At 43.3% G+C, this 20,248-nt stretch overlaps 1 protein-coding gene across 1 annotated transcript in view; it reads left to right on the forward strand.

The window, feature by feature from the left end:
• The window catches only part of LOC137323641 (potassium voltage-gated channel subfamily H member 7-like), a 140,141-nt gene that overhangs the window by 108,311 nt on the left and 11,582 nt on the right, over positions 1-20,248 (forward strand). Inside the window, exons 7-10 of the mRNA XM_067987370.1 lie at positions 4,128-4,333; positions 7,329-7,428; positions 7,977-8,228; positions 14,095-14,266. Of these exons, the coding sequence (XP_067843471.1) occupies positions 4,128-4,333; positions 7,329-7,428; positions 7,977-8,228; positions 14,095-14,266 (730 nt within the window). The remainder of the gene's footprint in view (positions 1-4,127; positions 4,334-7,328; positions 7,429-7,976; positions 8,229-14,094; positions 14,267-20,248) is intronic.

Below are 20,248 nucleotides of genomic sequence, written 5' to 3' on the forward strand. Positions count from 1 at the left end.
TGCGTTGGTGAGGGTGCGTGTGCAACATAGCCATGAGATTGTATGAGGATTGGGTTGCGTGGTAGTGTTCGAATGGGGACAGGGGCGGTGAGACCGTGCAGGCAAGGTGAGGATGATGGTTGAGTGGATGTGAGGAGTGATGCGAGAGCGTTGTGGTGGCAGTACAGAAGAGTTGTGTGGTGTTGGAGGTGATGTGGAAGACGGAGTGTGGGAGAATGCGTAAGTATACTCACTTTGGCTGACCCGGTTAGGTCATTAAATCTCTTCCTGCACTGGACCCAGGTTCGTGGCACATTGCTGCTGCTGGTGACCTCCTCGGCCACCTCCAGCCAGGCCTTCCTGGTAGAGGGAGGGCACTTCCTCCCATCGGATGGGAAAAGGATTTCCCTCCTCCTCCTCACCCCATCCAGCAGCACCTGGAGTGAGGAGTCCGAAAACCATGGGGCAGCCTTTCCTCTGGCCTGCTCCATGGTTCAGAATTGGTTGTTTGCTGCAGGAGGAGCATTGGTGGACTGCCCCTTTAAATGGGGCTCCTCCAGCTGCCAGACTTTGCTGCGCATGCGCAGTCCGCCCGCTGCGCAGCTTTCCAGCGCAAAACCCGGAACCACAGGTAAGTGGCTCCAATTACCTGCGATTCCGTGCAGAGCACACTGATTTCACCGGGCACGTTACCCACGCACCCAGTCAACCCCCCGCTGAGAACCCGCCGCCCTCCTAATATCGGGCCCAAAGTGTCTGCAAAGGGATAGTGACAGGTTAAGCGAATGGCGGATGGAATATAAAGTGGGAAAGTGTGAAGTCATCCACTTTGGGAGGAAAAATAAAAAAGCAAAATATTATATGAATGGAGAAATACTGCAAAAAGCTGCAGTACAGAGGGATCTGGGTGTCCTCGTACATGAAACACAAAAAGTCAACATACAGGTGCAGCAGGTAATCCGGAAGGCAAATGGAATATTGGCCTTTATTTCTAGAGGGATGGATTATAAAAGCAGGGAAGTCATGCTACAACTGTACAGGGTGCTGGTGAGACCACACCTGGAGTACTGCATACAGATCTGGTGCCCTTATTTAAGGAAGGATACACTTGCATTGGAGGCAGTTCAGAGAAGGTTAACTCGGTTGATTCCGGGTTTGGAAGGGTTGTCTTATGAGGAAAGATTGAACAGGTTGGGTCTATACTCATTGGAGTTTAGAAGAATGAGAGGAAATCTTTTTGAAACATATAAGATTCTGAGGGGACTCGATAGGGGTAGATGCTGAGAGGATGTTACCCCTCATGGGGGAATCTAAAACAAGGGGGCATAGTCTCAGAATAAGGGGTAGCCCATTTAAGATGGAAATGAGGAGGAATTTCTTCTCCCAGAGGATGGTGAATCTTTGGAATTCTTTACCCCAAAAAGCTGTGGAGGCTGAGCCATTGAATACATTCAAGGCTGAGTTAGACAAATTTTTTTATCAGCAAGGGAGTCAAAGTATACGGGGAAAAGACGGGAAAGTGGAGTTGAGGTAAAAATCAGATCAGCCATGATCTCATTAAATGGCGGAGCAGGCTAGAAAGGCCAAATGGCCTACTCCTGCTCCTATCTCTTATGGTCTTATGGGCAATGCATTGACGTCTAACTTCTGCATTAAACCATCATGCATACAAGTGGTAGAGTCTTATTGTATAGGGGCCAATTTCCATCCTTGTTTTCGGGCAGGGACGGGGCGATAGTGCAAGGAAAATGGGAGTGCAGAACTTACCGCCTTGTTCCTGCCAATACCTAGGCCATCAACATCTTGGTGGGGTCCTTGAAATGGGTGGCCCAGGCGCCTCATTAACCAATACAAATTTGTGTCCTACGACGTCAGTAGGACCCCGATGTAATTTTCAGGTACCAATAGATAGAGCTTGCACCACACTCCTTCCATTGGTACTTGCATTGAGAGGCCTGACCAGCGAGCCTTAAAAGAACCGCTGTAGGCTGCTCAAAAATAGGTAAGTTAAACTTTTAAAATAATTTTTGTGGGGTCAAGAGAAGCATTTAATGCTCCTCCTGGCTCCTCAAAAATCACCCTCCCGCGATGCCCAACCTCCCTCAACTCTCCCTGAAATGTGCAAGCAACTCGCCAGCAGTATGGAAATGATGCTCGACCATGCAAATTGGTCGTGCCTTGGACCGATTCCATCCCACAATTTCCAGGATTTTGTGGGCAGCCTTGTAAGAGGCGGATCTTCCACCCGCCCCTCGCAAGGCAGATGATATCAGGAGACAGTCCCAGGGGTGGGGATTCCTCACATTGTGAGTTCCTGCTTGCCCGGGTCAGTCAGGACCCATTGTGAGACTGTTAGCTGGCATGCCAAGGGCCTCCAAATGGGCAGAAGTAGACTCCACCAGGGGTCAGTGTAGGCAAGGGAAGCAGCCAGGATCCTGAGAATTGGCCCCCTTACTGAAGGGGTTTGGGGGGCTCCATGGTGTGTGGAGACCCGGGGCAAACCCTCCCCCGCAAAGGTGGCCAGGCGCTGGATTTTCCAGCTGCTTACAGCAGGAAGACACTGGAAATGTACACCTAGTGGCGTGTGCAGTCGCTGGCCCCATACAAATGAGATACCCTCCCACTGCCTCCACAAACTCTGGTGGACTCAGCAATAAAGGGCACCAGAGGGGTTCCAACGTATCCATGAGGATCGTGGCCTGCAGATTTAACAGATTTTAGGGAGATAATTTTGACCTCTGGTGAAACTGGGCAGTAAATTGGCGGAGCGGATCAATGAAAACGAAATGGAATAGAAAATCGGCCAGGTTCTATATCAGGAGGGCAACCCGCTTCCCCAGTTTACCAGACAAGCAGTGAAAGTGAAAATTACCCTTGAGAAGATTTCAAAATGAATTTGTTTTTAATCTGCAATTGTGCCAAAGTGCCCTAATGTTACCATCATACATAATACACACAGGACAAAACTAGGAGCCTGAGCACATGCAATCTCTTTTGGGTAAATGAGGATTTTCTCAGCCAGTGTTCAACAATTTTCTGCTATTATTGTGCATTGCACAGCCAGATCACTGAAGTTAGAGAGATTAGTTTTACTTATTAATGGCATGTTAATTGTTTGGGAAGTATTAAAAGATCAGTGTGGATGATTGATGTTCATTTGCTGAATCTCATAACACCTTTTATGAGGAATCATATATCTCAATTGTGTTTGTTTCTGAATTTCTTTTTAACAGTTCACTATCAGCCACAAAAAATAGGCCTTAGATTATTTGGTAAAGAACGTTCATTTGAATGTGCATCACATCAGATGTTTGAAAGGGCATGGCTGTGCAAAATTGGCTGTGCAAAATTCCAATATATTGAGCCCTGTGCAACTGTGATGATCAACCTTTAATAACAGACATCGTAAAAGTATTTTCACTTGCTTTTGCTGCGAATCATTTTCAAAACTCAGACTTCATTTGAATAGGACAGCAATACGATCGCTTCTGCTTTGAATAGAAGTCCATTTACAACAAGTCTAACAAAGGCACAAAAAAAAGTACTTTTTGTAAAGTAAAACATTCTGTTTGAAAGCTGCAGTAATTCTTATCCAACATTCTACTTGTCCGATTGAATTTCCCTTTCAGAAATTGAAGAGTAACCAACTAGAACTCAGTAAAACTTAGCCCTTAACCATCAATAAACACAACTTAATTAGCTAGAAAAAGAAAATTAATTAGGGCAAAAGAAATGATGTGTGTTTGTTACTGATATCAAAACTTATCTGTAAAAGCCCTAGAGAAAAGAATAAAGTGCCCGAGATACTGAGCAGGAGCTTACCAGCCAGCCCTGGCATTCTACATATGTTTTCAGTTAGAGAACAGTTGTTTTGAAGTTTCAGTGGTAGCTTCATAGCACCTATGTCACTTTTTCTACAGAGAAGGTCAGAACTATATCATACATCATCGATTACAATACTTCAGTACTGACCCCAGGTTGTGTTCATTGAGTTACATGTCTCAATCATTTATTTAAATCTATTTCTCAAGGTACGAAAATCAAAAGAAGTTTAGGAATTTTCTGAAACTGGTGTCAGGGAGAAATAGTGACTCAAGATTTATCTCTAAGGAGCTTTGATTTTAAAAGGAACATCTGTTTCTGTCTAGGGAAAAACGACATCTTTGGTGAAATGATCCATCTTTATGCAAGACCTGGGAAATCTAATGCTGATGTACGAGCACTGACGTATTGTGATTTGCACAAGATCCAGAGGGAAGACCTTTTAGAAGTTTTGGATATGTATCCAGAATTTTCTGACCAGTTCTTAACAAACCTAGAACTCACGTTCAATCTACGAGATGAAGGTTCGAAGGTAATGACTTATTCACTGAAGTTATTTCCTTACAGAGTATTCTGTGCAGCTAAGAAAGGCAACTCAAATAGCAATATGTCAACATTTTATGTTGAGCTATGAACAAGCATGTTACTGCGCAGAGAATTGCACAAGAAGTGTATTGGCATAATGCTAAACCACATTGGTTTAAGTCTGATTTTTCTCCAAAGTTATATTAGTACCAGTAAGAAAAATAAGCCCGATGTCAACACTGCTCTCTCAGGTGGATGTAAAAGATCCCATAGCACTATTTGAAGAAGAGCAGGGGAGTTCTCCCCTGGCCATATCCCTCAATCAAGAGCACTAAAAACAGATTATCTGCTCATTATCTCATTGCTGTTTGTGGGACCCTGTTGTGTGCAAATTGGCTGGCGTATTTTCCAATACGATAATAGTGCCTATACTTCAAAAGTACTTAATTGGTTGTCAAGTACTTTGGGCCTCCTGAGAGTGTGAAAGGTACTATTTAAATGCAAATTCTTTCTTCTTCATTATTCTTTTTATCAAGCTGTCCTTGCTTTTTGCCCTGTTAATATAATCACTTCTTAAGCTTAAATCAGTTGCTATACTTTTCATCACCACAGAATGTATCCTATGACAAATATTGGCTTTAGCTCAGTATCCATTTGAGCATGTTATTCCATTGGTGCTCATTCAGTGCCAGACAGCTTTGTTATATAAAACCTTGAGTTTGCTTGTAAGACTAACAGAAGCAATGCAACAGATGATGTCACAGTAATTAAAGTCAGACTGAGCTAAATCATTAAACAGTGTTAATGATGGCTTAGCAGTTACAGTATCAAATTCTCTTTAAGTATTTAGTCAACATGTTCAGACTTGAATATGCAGGAGCCATATTTCCCTCTGGAGTTTCACCAGCGACCCAACACAACTCAAACAGACCGAGCAGAGACTCAGGCGGGGAGCTGTTCTGCCAGCTCCCACTGCCCACCGCCACTTGCAGAATTTCATGCCAAAAATAATAGCAGGCATCCAGTACATCTGCCCAAATATAGTCAGGTGTGTGCAGTGTCACGGTGCTCAATTACATATTTCAACCCCATGGCTCAGTGGTGGCACTCTCGCTTCTGAGTCAGAAGGTTGTAGGTTCAAGTCTCACTCCAGAGACTTGAGCACAAAATCTAGGGTGACACTTCAGTGCAATACTGAGGGAGAGTTGCACTGTCGGAAGTGCTGTCTTTCAGATGAGATGTTAAACCGAGGCCCCGTCTGCCCTCTCAGGTGGATGTAAAAGATCCCGTGGCAGTATTTCGAAGCAGAGCAGGGGAGTTCTTCCCGATGTCCGAACCAATATTTATCCCTTAACTAACACCTAAAAACAGATTATCTGGTCATTGTCACATTGCTGTTTGTGGGACCTTGCCGTGTGCAAATTGGCTGCCGTGTTTCCTACAGTACAACAGTGACTACACTTCAAAAGTACTTCATGGCTTTGGAATGTCCTGAAGTTATGAAAGACGCTATATAAATGCAAGTATTCCTTTTTCTTTCTTTCAAAAATATTTTTTTTCAACTGCCCCGGAGACAATTGGCCAGGCTACCCTGAAACAGATGCCTAAAGCCTGCTTCAGTTATATCCCTCCCTCCACCAACGCAGGCTCTCTGGTGTGGGCAAAAATTACACCGGGAGCCCGCTGGAATTATCTCAATGAGCCTGAGCCTGGGAATTTGGATGGGGCATGTGGAAGTCCTAGCCTACTGAAATTATGTTGCTGTAGGGCCTGGGAGAAAAAGCAGCCCTGTAGTTATTAAGCTTGGATAAAAACAAACTACTGTGGAGAAGTGAGAATCTGTTAACACAGTTACAGAATAAATTTGTGTAGCAAGAGGAGAAGCAGAAATATCATTAAAAGCATTAATACATGTGGAGATATTGAACAGTGATAAATGTATGTGCGTGCAGTCTAAGACATCAATGTCACTTGAAATGCATGTTATACCAATCTTCCTGCTTGCTATAGTACTACAATATCAGTTGGATTTGAAAAAGGAATGTGCTTGTGGATATGGTTAAAGAAGGCACTTCTAAAATCTTCATGACCACGTTGATGATGCCACTACACAAATCCACCTTCCCACCATGACACATGGATGCTCCACTGAGTCCTGCAATATCCCAACATGGGGATGAAAGTTGCTACTGCCATTTCTGTACTGGCACTCCTCTCTGTGAACACAGCTCACCTATGTTTAATTGTGCTACAAGAATTCTGACTATGACAACATAAAATATTGCCCTTAATAATTTCTAGATACAATTGAAATATCTAGGTCAAAGTGCAACTACTTACTTTTAGAATAAACTTGTATAGGAGATCAAAGTAAACAATGTGGGGAATCACCACAGTTGTTTCAAAATCCAATCCCAGGCATTTTCATAAGAGAAGGCAATTAGAACTGGAAAATATATGAACACACTGTAATCTTAGAGCTAAAGTACAAACGTCATTCATATTATTCCCATGAAATCATGAAGGTTAGAAAGGAAATGTTACAGTTAACATAGCTGATGAAGCCCCACCAATAAAACATTAATCCATGCTCAAATTACAAATGCAACCAGATGCTAATATTACTTATCTGAACAATATTGAATAGACTGACAGGGGTTAGGATGGCATGGCGCCTCTACCCATGGAGATTGAATCAGTTTAGGAGAATTTCTGAAGCATTGGGGGTAATATTTGACTTTAAAGTATAAAACACACGATATTGGCTCGGCCCCCTGTTAAACACCTCTGCTGATTTAAGTTTAAATTAAAATCGGGAGATGTTTAACGGATTGCCAAGCCGATATCGCGCATTTCACACTATCGTCTAAAGTCAAAATTACCCCCAATGTGTTTCTTTATGTCCTTTAAACCTTGGTCCAGTAAAGAGTGAAATGTCTCTTTCTCATTTACTGTGATTACTCTTGTCTGAAGCCACCCACTGCTGCTCTTTCACATTCTAGGCAGACATGCTACTCAGAGCACAAACAAGTGATGATTCAGATGGAGAGATTCCCAGACCTCGAAGAAGAAAACTTTCCTTCAAAAAGAGAATGGATGAGGGTAATTTATCTCTTGCATTTTATGTTGGCCCTGAAATCTGAATTTATCAAATATAAGCAGATATTTCCAATTTAAACTTTATAATTCAATACTGTTCTTCTTGAGTCTTTGGCAGTCTTAGGTACCACTAGTATTATTTATGGGAAAGATTGCTTGTTTTAAACTTTTCATTACCATAAAGTGTATTTGATGATACAACACAATGACATACCATATTGGATCTTCACCTTAAATTAAGTAATACATCACAATCATTACTGGACTGCATGATTATACTGAAACCTGAAACTGATTATACTGAAACCAGCAGACTATGCAGTGGAATGTGAATGATGAGCTGGATTTAATTTTGGATAGATTTGAAGTAATGGTTACTGGTTGCTGAATGCTTAACTGGCTCTTTCTATGCAACTTATATTGGAAATCAACCATGTCTATTATGGGAATCTGTAAGAATGCTAATAATGAAAACCCAGCCTACTTTCCAGTGTTTGGCTTACTTTAAAACAGCAATCGCTTACTTTGTTCAGTAATATTTGCTATCGCAGATGATAATGAAGACGACTATGAAGCATCTCAAGATATCTCAAGAGATGACCGGCAACATTATCAGAAAAGAGATTCAGAAGAGAAGCGGAGTGCTTCGTCTTCCTTTTCTACCTCTGCTGATGAGGAGAAGAAACCATTATGTTCTGGCATATTGGACTATCCATCAGAGATAGAAGAGAACTGCAGAATGGGGTTTGCGCAAGGATCTGAAATACAAAACAGAAAAGCTGAAAGAAGAGCTAAGATGTCAGGTGAGGTGCCAGAACAAAACTCAGCACAGCTGCTGTCAGTAAATACTTCAGGGTATTAAATGTAATATGGTAGATCCCATTTCATTGCATAGCATTGAGGCTGAAAAAGTTTATCTTTCAAAGTTCTCTAGATTCAGGAACTCTCCCTCTAGATTGGAAAATTGCACATGTCACTCCGCTTTTTAAGAAAGGAGAGAGAGGGAAACCGGGGAATTATAGACCAGTTAGCCTAACATCTGTTGTGGGGAAATTGCTGGAGTCTATAATTAAGGATAGGGTGACTGAACACCTCGAGAATTTTCAGTTAATGAGAGAGAGCCAGCATGGATTTGTGAAAGGTAGGTCGTGCCTAACAAACTTGATTGAATTTTTTGAAGAGGTGACTAAAGTAGTAGACAGGGGACTGTCAATGGATGTTATTTATATGGACTTCCAGAAGGCATTTGATAAGGTCCCACATAAGAGACTGTTAGCTAAGATAGAAGCCCGTGGAATTGAGGGAAAAGTACGGACTTGGTTAGGAAATTGGCTGAGCGAAAGGCGACAGAGAGTAGGGATAATGGGTAAGTACTCACATTGGCAGGATGTGACTAGTGGAGTCCCGCAGGGATCTGTCTTGGGGCCTCAATTATTCACAATATTTATTAACGACTTAGATAAAGGCATAGAAAGTCTCATATCTAAGTTTGCCGATGACACAAAGATTGGTGGCATTATAAGCAGTGTAGATGAAAACATAAAATTACAAAGGGATATTGACAGATTAGGTGAATGGGCAAAATTGTGGCAAATGGAATTCAATGTAGACAAATGTGAGGTCATCCACTTTGGATCAAAAAAGGATAGAACAGGGTACTTTCTAAATGTTAAAAAGTTAAAAACTGTGGATGTCCAAAGGGACTTAAGGGTTCAGATCATTGAAGTGTCATGAACAAGTGCAGAAAATAATCAAAAAGGCTAATGGAATGTTGGCCTTTATATCTAGAGGACTAGAGTACAAGGGGGCAGAAGTTATGCTGCAGCTATACAAAACCCTGGTTAGACCGCACCTGGAGTACTGTGAGCAGTTCTGGGCACCGCATCATCGGAAGGACATATTGGCCTTGGAGGGAGTGCAGCGTAGGTTTACTAGAATGATACCCGGACTTCAAGGGTTAAGTTACGAGGAGAGATTACACAAATTGGGGTTGTATTCTCTCGAGTCTCGAAGGTTAAGGGGTGATCTGATCGAAGTTTATAAGATATTAAGGGGAATGGATAGGGTGGATAGAGAGAAACTATTTCCACTGGTTGGGGATTCTAGGAGTAGGGGGCACAGTCTAAAAATTAGAGCCAGACCTTTCAGAAGCGTGATTAGAAAACATTTCTACACACAAAGGGTAGTAGAGGTTTGGAACTCTCTTCCACAAACGGCAATTGATACTAGCTCAATTGCTAAATTTAAGTGTGAGATAGATAGCTTTTTGGCAACCAAAGGTATTAAGGGATATGGGCCAAAGGCAGGTTATATGGAACTAGATCACAGATCAGCCACGATCTTATCGAATGGCGGAGCAGGCACGAGGGGCTGAATGGCCTACTCCTGTTCCTATGTTCCTATGCAATTCACCTGGCAAGTCAGCTAAACAGACAAAAAAGCAGCCAAACTGAACAAAATGATAAACAATCAATCATACAGCATTGTTTCCCCATGTTCCCTATGGCGTCCACTACAGGCCGATATAGAAGGACCTCACACTCAAACTTCATTCAGTTTGCACACAGATGAATCAGGGATAATTGGCTAATTGTGCAAAATGGCAGAAAATATTGATGCACTAACAACACTCATTGCACTTTAAAAAGTAATTCATTATTTAAAGTACTTTGAGACGTTTTGACATAAGACATTATATAAATGCAAGTACATTATGCATTGTATTAGTTATGTTGTTCATTTTATTTTATAACACATAATACATTAATGAAAATTGAATTAATTTCAGTGATTCACATGAAATTGAACAAATTGTAGGATATAATAGTATAGAAGTAGGATCTGCTATACTGGCTACTCCCCTAAATGCAAGTCTAAAAAGAGAAAGTTCCACTGAAGACCCTGGGATTTTTTAATTTTCTGCCTCATTTGTAAGTTATTTTATTTTTCCTCACATCCATGGGCCCGACTGTAAGTCAGCCCACCTGACCTAAATGGGGCGGTGCTGGCCAAAAATGGTGTCAGATCACTTACCACCCCATTTTCACTGGTGCTCCGACCACTGCTATCTTGGAAGCCGGAGAGCCCACCTGTTTGTAGCGTTAGGCCATTTTAATGTGCAAATTGGGATCCAATTGCAATTTTGAAGGACAAATGGGAGGAACATGCTGAGGGACAAATGGGTGGAGCTTATACCACGCGTCCTCTGCCCATTAGTCCCATGCAGTACTTTGAAAAAATGGCCCCAAATCTTTTTTGATTTTATTTCTGTGGAGCCAGGAGGAGCAGAAGTGTTCCTCTGGTCTCCACAAGAAAACTGTGGGCCACTGCTGTCCAGCTTCGGCCCCTCCTCGATCAGTTCCCCAACCCCCCCCCCCACTCCCACCCCACCTCTGGACCTTCCTGCCTGCTGGCCGGCTCAACGTCAAACTCAGCTGGAATTCTTCCACTGGGAAACCGAGGAATTCCGCTGGCCCAATGGGCAGGCATTGATGGAGCTCTGCTAATCAGCTGCCCATAGATCAAAGTCTGTCCCCATGTCTCTCTGAGCCACACATAATTTCCTAAGCAGTGACGACCTACTCCCGGGTTTCTGGTGTTGCTGCTCAGAGATGAGCGAGAAAAGGCTGAGGGTAGCTCACTCACTGGTCGTTTTTGCAGAGTGTCTGGCCACTGCTCAGTGTCTCTCAATGATTACAGGATCAAGTTTTGGAATTCGCATCAGGTGGAAAATTATGGGTATAAACCCTTATCTTACAGCTTGGTGCTAATATGTGATTGCACACCAGTGTGCTGCAGCAATGCACCAACCTACACTACACTCCTCTGTTCAGGGCTAAGTTCCTGATGAGAACAGATTATTCCTCTTGTCAGCAAGTTTTTGCTTTCTTCAGTCCCAAAATGCTAAGTTCAATGTCAACAAAATTAGGATCATGTGACTGAGGTGCATGGAATGATATGAGTTTATTGATAAGAGAAAAGAGAATGAAAAGAGACCATGAGGAAATTTAAAAAGGAAAGACAAATAAACCAATGACTTTTAAGTGTTTTGAAGTTCTTATTTTAGTAAAATTATATTAATATTACTGTAATAAAGCTACAAATAAAACAGAAAATGCTAGAAGTCCACAGTGAATCAGTCAACTTGTGAATCACTGGGGGAAAAAAAAGGTAAATTAATGCTTCAGGTGAACTGTTCAGCTGTCTAGGTTGCTGTCTGGGTAATAGAAAATAATTCCTCTCTTATATGGGTGGTCACAGTATTGTGCACATTTTATGCTTGATTCAGGATGTATCATGAAGATCAATGTAGCAATATCTGGTTATTCTATTGCCGTACTTGTCATAAGCTGCATGGGATTTTCTCTATGCACTGCTTGTCTCAGTAGTTTTTTAAAAAAATCAATAAAGCCTGTATATTTTATATGGAATACAGAGACTGGGGGGGCGGGGATTATTGGATAAGGCCTATTATTGGGCGCGGATAGTGCGATCTGCTATTAACCCACGCCCAATGGCCCCATGCGCAGGCAGGATGAGAATTTCGTCCAACCTCAGTACTCACCTTCAAGCAGCGTTAAAATGTAGGCCGATTCAAGTAAATGCGCACTTTCCACCAGCAGGGGGAACCCCAATCTCTTAAAGGGAGGATGTCTCAAAATCTCATAAAGGTAGCCGGTACCTGTTATTTGCTAAAAATAACAGCCTGCTGTCTGCACGGAGTCTGAACAGAGATCAGACATCGCACACGTGAAACACAGGTGCAGGTTCCATCCCTATGTTTATAAACTGATGAGTTATGTTAAAACATTAAAAAAAAGGTTGTGCACTACTAAATCCCACATCCACCAATCTGCATGCTAGACCTCACCAATCTGCCGATCTGAGTTGGTACCAGGCCTGCGGGAGTGCATGCACCAAGGTTCTCTGCTGATGCACTAGAGACCTTAGTGCAAGAGGTGGACAGAAGGAGGGACATCCTATATCCATGGGAGGGGGGGTTGGCGGCAAGAGGCCCTCGAGACATATGCCCAAAAGGCAGTGGGAGACAGTAGGGGACAAAGTCAATGCCAGGCGCATAGCACCACGAACATGGATGCACTGCAGGAAGAAGTTCAATGAGTGGTCAGGTGAGCGAGGTCAACTGTCAAATGGCATCTCCTACCAACTGCACCACAGACTACACCCCCCATCACCCACCTTTCCATCAGTACTCAACTCTTCCAATCAGATGCTTCCTCTCACCCTTACACATTACTACTGTTTCAAGCTGCCCACCCACAACTCACAGGCCACACACACTGGCAGCTATTCTACCATGATAGGCAGATTACCCAGACACACGTCCTGCTTTCTTGCAGGAGAAGGTGGCGCATATCAAGAGGCAGCAAGTGACAGTAACATTTAGCCCCTCGAGCCTGTTCCGCCATTCAATGAGATCATTGTTGATCTGTGACCTAACTCCATATCTTAGTCATGCCTTAGCCCCATATCCCTTAATACCCTTGGTTCACAGAAATCTATCAATCTCAGATTTAGAATTCACAATTGAGCTAGCATCAGCTGCTATTTGCAGAAGAGCATTCCAAACTTCCCCCACCCTTCGCACGTAGAAGTGTTTCCTAACTTCACTCCTGCACGTCCTGTCTCTAAATGTTAGGCTATGTCCCCATGTCCTAGTTTTCAAGTATAGGAGACCTCCAAAAAAAGTTGCAAATGCATCAGCAGCCAGAAGCAATAATCCAGCCACTAACCTGTAAATCTTGCATGGTCCCTTTAAATAGCGCTGGTGCGGTGTCCTCCAGGCACTCAAAGACATGTTCAGATGGTCGTGGTTAAAGCTGTGCGTTGAGTTGAGCGTTAAGTCCCAAAATGGTGTCTATCACGTTAAATCAGTGTTGCACACTGATTGTATCCATTTTCTCCTTACTTTACATGCTGCCGGCGTTCGGTATTTGCATGTGCACTAATACCTATACCAAGATGGCATCTGGCACACGTCTCGCTGGAAATGTTTGTGAGCAGCCAAGCCGTCATCTTGGTACTTCGGGAGGCCGTGTAGCGCCAAAACAACGGGCGCTACACGGCCCAATTTCTAGCTCTGAATGTTTTATCTAGTATATTACATATGTAGTGGTGCAGATGATATACTTGATGCATCATTGCCTTGAAATATACTCCAGTTATTGTGCTGTGTTTATATATATATATATATATAGTTTTGTTGTAAAATTAGAAATGAGCATTTAAATTGTGCTTGTCTAGAAATTGATATATGATCAGTCATGCATATCAGCCAATTAGGAAACAAACTAAACTAACCTTCATTGTATTAAAAAACATCTCATCATAGAAATACGTGTAAGCCACTTCAGCTTAACTGTACTTAATTTTCTACTAGACTAGTTTCCTAAACATATTTGTTTGGATAATCTTGCCTCCCACAATAAATTGTGCTGTAACAGGTTATTTTAAATCCATTGATTTTCTACCTTTGTATAACAGTAGTAGATATTTTCATAACAATATTGTAAGTAGTTGATAAATATCTGCAATTTTTTCAGCTTTTACATTGTTATGTAAATAGAAATTATCTAAAGGTAACAAAATAAATGTTGAAAATGCATGTAGGGTTTTCTTGTTGGCTAATTGTTTTATGGATTTTGTCAGGTGCTAGCGAGAGGCTGAAAGAGTGGGAAAGTGGAAAGCCAGCAGAATATCCTGATATGTCTACACAGTCAGCATCTTCTCATGCAGCCCGGGGTGTCTCAGAGTCAGGAAGCGATATAACATATGGAGAGGTTGAGCACAGACTAGATTTACTTCAGGAACAACTCAGCAGGTAAGAGTCCTTCTCTCTCTAATCGCAATAAAAGAAAGGCATGTTGGGAATTTGTTTACCAATGACATCAATTCCTGTTAGTGTCCTTCACTTTTGAAGACTGAGGTTTGAAGCTCATATCAGTAGTGATTTGGTCTGTGTAAGTGCACACAAAAAAGGTTAATATGTTACTATATTTTACAGTTGTGCTTTAAATTAGTGATTAAAGTTCACTGTAGCTCCATATTAATATTGGAGTATTAAATAAGCTACTCTATTTTACAATGTGGAGATCCTTACTACTGTACCCTGGACACATATGATAACAGATGACAAAGTGGGTCAATGATGGAATGTATTTATCTAATATTATAATTTGACGGCTACAAACAAGCTTTTTAACAACAGTGCGGGAAGATTTCCTCTGGTCGCTATTTCTATAGAAATTGCAAACTTGTTGATTTATGATTTTGCTAGAGAAAATTTCCCGCTGTGTTTGGGATGTGCTTACACACAACCAGCAAAAATCTTTCCCAAGTGTTTCTCTTTGTTATATGCCATGTTCTTTTATGCGGTTAAGAGCAACCCATGAGCTTATTCTTCATGTGTGCACCAAAATTTCATATGGTATTTTTAGAGTATGGAGCACAGCCAGCTGCAGATACATGGTTCTTCCTTCACTGGGTGCACTCCATTGTGTAAACTAGCTTGCCTACAATAAACTGACATCTTTGCAGCTGTATGGGAATGTGGGCATATGTCTGCACCATTGGACAACAATTTAATCAGAGTAAATGTAGCAACCTAATCCTGTGGATTTGGATTCCAGGGGTGAATTTCTATGAGGATTCTCCCATTCGTTCTCCGTAACTTTTGCAGAAGAGCCATAGAAACCCAAGGACATGGTATTTATGGTGGAGGAACAGGAGTACCCCCAAGGAAATTCACCCCCTAGGTTTCCGCAGCACAATAGGGACTGACTTCCTGGTGCCGAGTATAAAAATGGGGGAGAAAGGCACAGGGATCACTCTTCCAAAACACTGTCAAAAATCATATAAAATATAACAGCACCTATAAAGAGCAAAGACCTGCGGAAGAGATGAATGTAAAGTTGGATATATGTAGGAACAGTTGCTATTGAGATGAATCACTTCAGCGGTTGATTGTACAATTGTCACCTGGTTTAATGTTGGATTAATTGATAGGATTTTTGGCTTCATACGTACACTAGATAGCATCTTATTCTTCAATTAGGTGGCACTCTATGCTTAGTTAGCAGTATTCAACAACTCAGTAGACACCAGAAGAGGGGAAGGGGAGATTTCCTTTATTTGCAATTTGCTGTTAAACTTGGCAAAAACAAAAATAAAAAGTAAAAACTGCAAATACCAGAATGAGTGAATGTATCTACTGTGGTTAGAAATGGTGCAACTCTGGAATGAATCCAGAATCTCTGCTGCATAAACACTGATCATGGGTCCCTGTGGAGCCTTCCGTAAATGTGGTTGCGATGTCATTACATCAGTGCACCGTGCTGTGTGTTATGTGGCTTCATTATTCAGCACCAAGTTCTATTGCTATGTAAAGTTAACAGATATATTTCTGTAAATAAGATTCCCTTTTAATGATACCATTGAGTTTGAAGTATACAGAGCCTTTAAATTAAATAAAATCAAATTTCACGGCTTTCTCTGGGGTAACAGTAACCTCTTCTAAATAAGACATATATCGTTCAATAGTGTATAATGTAAAGTGAACACAATAATGAAGAGCTTTCCTTTTCGGATCTTCCACAGTAATGTAGACTGACGTTATTATTTTACATCAATAAACAAAACTACAAAAGCGTGACTAAAAGGCAGGTTAACTGGCTAGTGCAAGCTTTTGTCCTAATGAACTGGAAAAGGATATAAATCCTGTTTTAAATGGTTGGATGTGTTCCACGTGGATTAAATGGCCCTCATGGCTTACTTCTAAGAATGAACAAACTGTTCAGAATTTACTTGCATCTTTAACGAATAATGAGATGGAAATTGGTATGCATTGCCTGTTTTTCAGGCATAAAACGAGTGCAAAGCATACCAATTTAGTGGTAGGACGGCCTGGGCCCAAACTGCGATAGTCCCGCTGCTAAATTCGTGGGGGCTATTTTTCAGGCTTCTCAATTTGATGCCTAAAACAGGTGTTAGGCCCCTTGCATATGTTAATAAAGCACTTGTTTTAGGACCTTTTCATGAAATTGGTCTGTTAAGAACGCAGCCAGCACCGGGCTGGCTGCATTCAGGATAACTAGGTTTACATGCGGCCTAACCAGCGGTCCTTAAAGAGACCACTGGAGGCTGCCACCCAAACGTTTCTTAAAAAGTTCTTGCCTGAATCCGGCCTGAATTCTGGAAAGGTCCCAGCGGATTGGAAAACCGCAAACGTAACACCCCTATTCAAGAAGGGAGTGAGACAGAAAGCAAGTAACTATAGACCAGTTAGCCCAACATCTGTCATTGGGAAAATGCTAGAATCCATTATTAAGGAAGTAGTAGCAGGACATTTGGAGACTATAATACAATCAAGGAGAGTCAACACGGTTTTATGAAGGGGAAATTGTGTCTGACAAATTTATTAGCGTTCTTTGAGGAAGTAAAGGGCAGGGTGAGTAAAGGGGAACCAATGGATGCAATATATTTGGATTTCCAAAAGGCATTCGATAAGGTGCCACATAAAAGATTACTGCACAAGATAAGAGCTCATGGTGTTGGGGGTAATATACTACCATGGATAGAGGATTGGCTAACTAACAGAAAACAAAGAGTCGGGATAAAAGGGTCATTTTCAAAATGGCAATCTGTAACTAGTGGGGTGCCACAGGAATCAGTGCTGGGGCCTCAACTATTTAAAATATATAGCAATGACTTGGATGAAGGAACAGAGTGTCTTGTGACCAAATTTGCTGATGACACAAAGATAGGTGGAAAAGCAAGTTGAGATGAGGACACAAAGGGCGCGATTTTCGGACCTCCGAGCCGGCGGGTTCGTGGCGGGGGGGCTCCGAAAATCGGGGATTCCCGGGGCGGGTCCAGAGCCCGGCTCCAACCCGCCTACTTCCGGGATCCCCAGTGATGCGCGCGCAGCCCCCGCATGTGGGACTCCTGCTGGCTTTAATTGCCGGCGGGATGCCACTTAAACTGATTAAGTAGATACTTCAGGTCGTTAGCAGACCTGATTGACATGATATTTAAGGAGGGGTGGGATTTCCAACTCAACTGAGACTGTTTCCCGTACCGGGGGAAACACTCCCAGTTGAAATGGACATATTGCAGCCACTAGCCTGTGGCAGCTGCAAAGGTCCATTTGACAGGTCGGGGGTGGGGGGGGTGGGGGGGAGACCCTCACTCATTGCAGGAGGCCACTCTGTCACTTTGAACAAAGTTTGGCCTCCACCACCCTCCTCCTAACAATAAAATTCACAAACTTGGAACCTCAACTCCAGTGTGCAGACACATTTACATACCTTGCGGACCCCCTCAGATGTACATCTTCCGGATGGGGGCTGTCGTAGCTGCAGTCATGACCTCATCGGAGGACGAACAGCATTACCAGACACGCCGTCCACCTCTGACACGTGGAGCTTCACAACATGGTGCTGTGACACATCCACCTGCACAGCAGGAGGGAGGGCTACCACAGAGAGAGATGCGTCGCAGAGGTCACTACCCTCGCCACAGGGTCCACAGACCGAGGCTCAGCTTCCTGGACCTCTCTGAGCAGCAGTGCATACGGAGGCTCAGAGTCACTCGACATGTAGTCGTGGACATCTGCAGCCTCCTTCATGCCGAGCTGCTCCCGGTTGTCCCGAGCACCATCTTCTTACCTGTCGCTGTCAAAGTCACCACTGCCCTCAACAACTTCTACTCCACATCCTTCCAGGGTGCCACCGGGGACATCGCCGACGTCTCTCAGTCATCTTCACAAAAGAGCCCTGCAAATACACCTACACCCACTCTGCAGTGACACAATGGGTAGCATCAGGTGTGGGTCTTCATAGTGATCCTCAGGAAAGGGCATTATTGCACAAACCAGACAAGATTCGCAAAGACGTGGCAGTAGTGGTGACAATATAATATGTTATGTGAGTTGATCAGAAATTAAATATAAGTAAAAACCATGACAAACCCTCACACACCCTTGTGCATCCCCTTCATGCTCACGACACGTTTGCCTTACGCTTCCTACTGCACATATGTGATGCATGCCCTGTGGCTGCAGCACAGGTAGTGGCAGGTTGAGTGAGGCTGACCGTGAAAGAGATGCATGAGAGGGTGAGTATGAGATAGAGCCATGAGATTGTATGAGGATTGGGTTGAGTGGTAGTGGCGGGATGAGTACTGGCGAGGTGAGTAAGTGCAGGTAAGATGAGGATGAGGTTTGAGTGGGTGTGAGGGGTGATGTGACAGATTAGTGTTGGCAGTGCAGAAGGAGATGTGGGGTGGGGGTGGTGATGTGGCAGACACCTCGCCAGTACTCATCCCGCCACTACCACTCAACCCAATCCTCATACAATCTCATGGCTCTATCTCATACTCACCCTCTCGTGCATCTCTTTCACGGTCAGCCTCACTCAACCTGCCACTACCTGTGCTGCAGCCACAGGGCATGCATCACATGTGCAGTAGGAAGCGTAAGGCAAACGTGTCGTGAGCATGAAGGGGATGCACAAGGGTGTGTGAGGGTTTGTCATGGTTTTTACTTATATTTGATTTCTGATCAACTCACATTACATATTATATTGTCACCACTACTGCCACGTCTTTGCAAATCTTGTCTTGTTTGTAGGGGAATGAGTAAGTGTACTCACTTTGGCTGACCTAATTAGGTCATTGAAGCGCCTCCTGCACTGTATGCAGGTGCGCGATATGTTGGTGGTGCAGGTGACCTCCTCTGCCACCTCGAGCCAGGCCTCCATGGTGGCAAAAGCAGGCCACTTCCTTCCATCCGCTGGGGGGAAGATCTCTGTCCTCCCCCTCCTTCTCACCCCATCCAGTAAGACCTGGAGTGAGGCATCATTAAACCTGGGAGCAGCCTTTCCCTGGGCTGCTCCATGCTGTAATTTTGCATATTTTCTGCAACATCAGTCAGTGGAGGACTGCCCCTTTAAATAGGGCTCCTCCAGCTGACAGCCTATGATGCAGCTGCGCAGTCCGCCTGCTGCGCAGCTTTCCAGCGCGAAACCCAGAAGCCAAGGTAAGTACCTTCAATCAGGCTGCGATCGCGTGCGGAGCACCCCGAATTCACTGGGTGCGTTACCCACACACCCAGTCGACCCCCCGCTGCCAACCCACCTCACTCCTAATATCGAGCCCAAAGCATTTACAGAATTAACAACTTCTCTCATTGGTCCTTCCTCACTTCACACATGTGCTTTCCGTTTAATACCTCCCCACTCTGCTTGCATCTTGCTGCTTCTCCCTCTCAGCACCTGCACAACAAGAGAAGCCCCACACATCTGCATTCTCCTTTGCTGAAGACACTCACTAACTCTCGCTCTTTCATTCTGCAGGATAAAATGACATACAACACAAGGGAGAGGGGTAAGGCCGGTGGGAGGATCAGCCAACATCATGAACCTCTCAGAGCTGGAGCAGCAAACACTGAAAATCAGTGGCCCCTCCACAGCTGTCAGAGTAGCAGATTTCGAGACTGGGGGCTTATCTGAACAGGGTCTCTGACTATTACTTGCACCCCTTCATGTACCTCAGAAAAACATACAATCAGACAGCTTGACTACATCAAGCTGCATTGTGATGCCTGTCATCTGCTACTGTCCAGCCTGAGTGCCATTCTGCAAAGGGATATTGTCAGGTTAAGCGAATGGGCAAAAATTTGGCAGGTGGAATATAATGTGGGAAAATGTGAAGTCATCCACTTTGGGAAGAAAAATAAAAAAAGCAAAATATTATTTGAATGGAGAAGTACTACAAAATGCTGCGGTACAAAGGGATCTGGGTGTCC

The sequence above is a fragment of the Heptranchias perlo genome, chromosome 7 (assembly GCF_035084215.1).
Source record: "Heptranchias perlo isolate sHepPer1 chromosome 7, sHepPer1.hap1, whole genome shotgun sequence".
NCBI classification, from domain to species: domain Eukaryota; kingdom Metazoa; phylum Chordata; class Chondrichthyes; order Hexanchiformes; family Hexanchidae; genus Heptranchias; species Heptranchias perlo.